Source organism: Propithecus coquereli, unplaced genomic scaffold (genome assembly GCF_000956105.1).
Source record: "Propithecus coquereli isolate 6110/MARCELLA unplaced genomic scaffold, Pcoq_1.0 Scaffold179, whole genome shotgun sequence".
Classification (NCBI taxonomy): Eukaryota; Metazoa; Chordata; class Mammalia; order Primates; family Indriidae; genus Propithecus; species Propithecus coquereli.
Genome location: NW_012142634.1, coordinates 6,700,339 through 6,704,689, shown reverse-complemented (window position 1 = coordinate 6,704,689; position 4,351 = coordinate 6,700,339). Strand labels below are relative to the sequence as shown.

Here is a 4,351-nt window from a genome sequence, read left to right as displayed (position 1 = left end):
TCTTAACTTTGAATCAATTTTTAAAAAATTGCAATCCGTTTTCATTGTGGATTAGAAAGCATTGAATGTTTTTATAAGGAAAGAAGCCTACATGGTTCTTCTGCACAGATTTCAAAATTCTAGTATAAAATTAACCAAAAATATCTGAAGAGACTATTGAAGCTGTTATAAAGGAAATGTACCTGCCTCCTTAAATTACCTACCTTCCAACAGAGACTTATGCGTGTGTAGTAATCTAACTCACACATTCCTGTTAAGCCTTCTAGAACTGAATGAATAAATCTTTTGATGTAAGTATCCCCTGGTGTTTTAAAAGTTTTTCCATTTAATGTATATATTGTTGCCTGTTTCATTGTTTGATGTGATATAGAAAGTATTATTTCATGCGTATAATTAGACAGCAAAGATGAAGGTAGTGTGAACACCAGAGATGAAGGTAGTATTAAAAAGGTTTAATATTTTAACAAATGCACTCTAAAATGAACAAAATAAAGTACTTAACAAACACTCATCTCTGAAGCTCTAAAAAATGCCAAAATGTTGGGTCTTCCCACGCTAATGGTATCTCTGTCATAATTCTGTATGTTATGCTCACAAAGACTCTAAGTCCAAAAAAGAGGTTGAAAATATTGGCAAATCATTTGATCACAGCAGCTGTCCAACTGAACTGCAATCGTTAGAAATGGAGGAATTTAAAACCAAACCTTGGTATTTTTCTATAGCATTCAGTAAATGTTCTAGACTAACTATATGCCAGGTTTTGTGCTGGGCATCAGTAATTCACAGATTAATAAGAAGACATAGTAGCCTACTCAGTGCTTTTACCTGAGTGCTTTAAATTTCTGGCTTTCTCCTCAGAATTCTGGTATTTCAATTCCAATTCCTTTTTATCTTCTTCTAGAAGCTCCAGTTGCTGTTTGAGGCTGTGCATCTCTTTGTGGAGTGTTTCATTTTCTAGTTGCTCTTCTAATTCTTTGACCTATAAGTCATAAACAATATCTTACGGGGTGATAGTTTTCCCTTTGTCAAAGAAAGGGGACGAAATAAATATATATTTCCCTTTGACTTTGTACTTCACCACAAAGAGATTCCATCTTTAAAACCACACAAATTCTGGATAAAGATAATACTTAAAATCATTATCACCTCTTTGATCCAACATCAATTTACTGGGGAGTTAGGTACCAGACATTTAATCTTCAAATGTGAGATACAAAAGTAAAATAATAAAAATTCATTTAAAACAGATTAATGCTTTTGTATCCATTTTAAAGAGAAAAATTCAGGTAGTATTTAAAAAGACCCCTGGGGGCACAATTTGGTAGTAAGTATCAAAAACCTTCCCAAGAAAAGAAGAAGGAAAGGCCCTTGATTCAGTAATATCACTTTTAGGAATTTGTTTTTAAAAATATTCAGACACAGGCCAGGAGTGGTGGCTCATGCCTGTAATCCCAACACTTTGGGAGGGCAAGGCAGAAGGGTTGTTTGAGGCCAGCAGGTCAAGACCATCCTGAGCAACACAGTAAGACTCCATCTCTACAAAAAATAAAAAAAATTAGCCAGGTGTGGTGGCACACACCTGTGTTCCCAGCTGCTGGGGAGGCTGAGGCAGGAGGACCACTTGAGCCCAGGAGTTGGAGGTTGGAGTGAGCTATGATCCTGCCACTGCACTCCAGCCTAGATGACAGTGTGAGACCCTGTCTCTAAACAAATAAATAAAATACTCGGGCAAGTGTGCAAATATATTCATTAAAGTGTTCTTCATAACAATGAAAAGGTGGAAATAACCTAAATGTCCACCAATATTACTGATTCAACAAATTATGGCATGTTCATTAAATGAAATACTATGCAACCATTTAAAATCATAGAGCTTACCATCAACTGACATGGGAATATATATTACCAACTGAAAAAAATCAGATTATAGGATAGTATGTGTGGTATGGTTCCATTTAAACAAACAATATATATACTTGTAAAATTATGTATTTACATAAAGTTTAGATATGCACCAAAACACGGGATTCTTTAACTTTTCCTATATTTACAAAAATTGTTTATTATAAGGAACATATGTTATTTTTATAATTGCAAAAATAGTATGCTGTGCTTAAAAGTTTGCTGAATCTGCAAGGAACTTACAAACAGAGAAGAAATATTTTAAGCCACATATAGATGGTCTGGTCCCCAACTTATGATGGTTTGACTTACAATTTTTTGAGTGTACAATGGTGCAAAATCAATCCACATTCAGTAGAAATAATACTTTGAATTTTGAATTGTGATCTTTTCCCAGGCTAGCAATATGCGGTACACTATCTTACAAGGCTGGGCGGCAGCAGCCAGCTGCCACTGCAGTGTTCTATGCTGCCAGATGATTTTGCCCAACTGTAGGCTAATGTAAGTGTTTGGAGTACATTTAAGGTAGGCTAGGCTAAGCTGTGACATTCAGGAGGTTAGGTGTATTAAATGTATTTTTGATTTACAATATTTCCAACTTATGATGACTTTATTGGGACATGACCCCATTGTAAGTCAAGGAGCATCTGTACATGAAAGATTTTCCAGAATAACTATATAGAGGGCATAACAGTTTAGAAGTAATTATTGCTATAATTTCATTCATGGCTTTTATCTAATCTTTAGTATCTCTATCCCTATCCAACAAGGTACATATACGACAATTTATTCCTATACCTCAGTTCAATTCGGTAGGTTCTAGGCATGTATTCTTTATTAAATGACTCAACTGCAAGTAGTTGGACCTTTCAGAATCAAAAGTTAAATTCTAGCTTAAGCTAAAAAAAAAAAAAAGAGCACATTCTTTTCTTCATCTTTATTTGAAAAGGTAATTCCTGCACATGGGAACAAAAAATAAATAAAAAAAGAAAGAAATTAATTCTTTCCCTCTTACTCTGTTTCAGTCCTCTTTCCCAGGTGACTATTATTACCACCTATCCATCCAGAGGTACTCTACACATACACCAACACATCTTACCGAGGAAAAATAAAATCGACTTGACCTCACCACCGATTTCGTAAAAACTTCAGAACTTCCAAGTATTAAATGTCGGTATTGCTGCTCACAGAGACTGACAGGTAATAACAAACAGCAGCCAGCAGCCTTTCCTTCCCCAAGTAGGCACGTGGTAAGCAGTACAAATATTGATGTAATTTTTCGTAAGTGGTTTCTTTAGTTTGAAAGTCTTTGTTCTGCCTCTTCACCTCTCCTCTCCCACCTCCTCTCACCTCCCACGATGACTATCCTTTCTGCCTAGCACACAGAGGTAGGCTGTGTCAGCTGGAATAGCTCCACTCATACAAATTGAAATAACCACTTAGGAAGTCTTTAAACATATACATTTGTGCAAGTTTACAAAGTCAGAAATTTTCTCTAAGCAAACAATTACTACTAACATGGACTTTTCTTTTACTCCCTCTTTGAATAAAACCTATGAACTCCAACAAGCTCTTTGAGGGTAATATAGCCTCTTAGTGTGGACAGTCTCCTAAAAACACAATGTCTCCAAAAAACAGAATTCCAGACTCTGCATTAGCGAAGCTATTTTTGAGTCATATCTCTTTCTCTTGCTTCTTATGATCCCTTGGACAGTCTAAAGATCATTGTAAAATCTACAACAGTGTGCTAGAAATTTTAGTTTGGAAATAAATTAAGTTCATTTGGTATTGTTTTCTAAAAGGTGATTGGAAGGACTTAGTAACTAAGGCAAAATATAGAACTACAAATGACTAGACTGATTCTTTTCATTTTAAATATATGTAAGTGTGCATATATGTCTGTGTGTACCTAAGGCTCCAGAAGAAAATCTGTTACCTTTTGCTGATGCTGAATTCTCTCTTCTTCAAGGAGCTGGATGAGTTTTGCATTTTCATCTAAAGCTTTCAAAAGCTGCTGGTCAGGGACAGAGTTCTGTAGCAGAAGGTGACTTTGTCTCTTTAGCTTGTTTTGTTCAATGAACATCTGCAAAAGTTTATTACAGGAACATATACATACCAATCCATCTCACATATTTCAATGGTAATTTCAGCAAAAGGAAAGTACATAGTTTGTATTAAAATGTTAAAGGCAATTTCTGAATTGTGTAACAGTTTTAGAAGCAGTGATTGCTACAATTTCATTCCTAACTCTCATACAATCTTCAGTACCTTACTCCTGCCCCCAACAAGGGTGGCGGTGTGTGTAAATAATTTATCCTACACTTCAGTGTCTAAAATTTTATTATTGCTTGAAAATACATTAATACTAATAGTAGTAGCTAATATTTATCAAGAACTTACCTTATGTACTCTACTAAATACTTTGTATGCATTATTTTCATCTCTTACA

The 4,351-nt window shown here is 35.0% G+C and overlaps 1 protein-coding gene across 1 annotated transcript in view; it reads right to left on the bottom strand.

The window, feature by feature from the left end:
• The window catches only part of SHTN1 (shootin 1), a 112,210-nt gene that overhangs the window by 51,621 nt on the left and 56,238 nt on the right, over window positions 1–4,351 (bottom strand). Inside the window, exons 9-10 of the mRNA XM_012642390.1 lie at window positions 3,839–3,985; window positions 813–979 (exon numbers count right to left, since the gene is read on the bottom strand). Coding sequence (XP_012497844.1) covers window positions 813–979; window positions 3,839–3,985 — 314 coding nt within the window. The remainder of the gene's footprint in view (window positions 1–812; window positions 980–3,838; window positions 3,986–4,351) is intronic.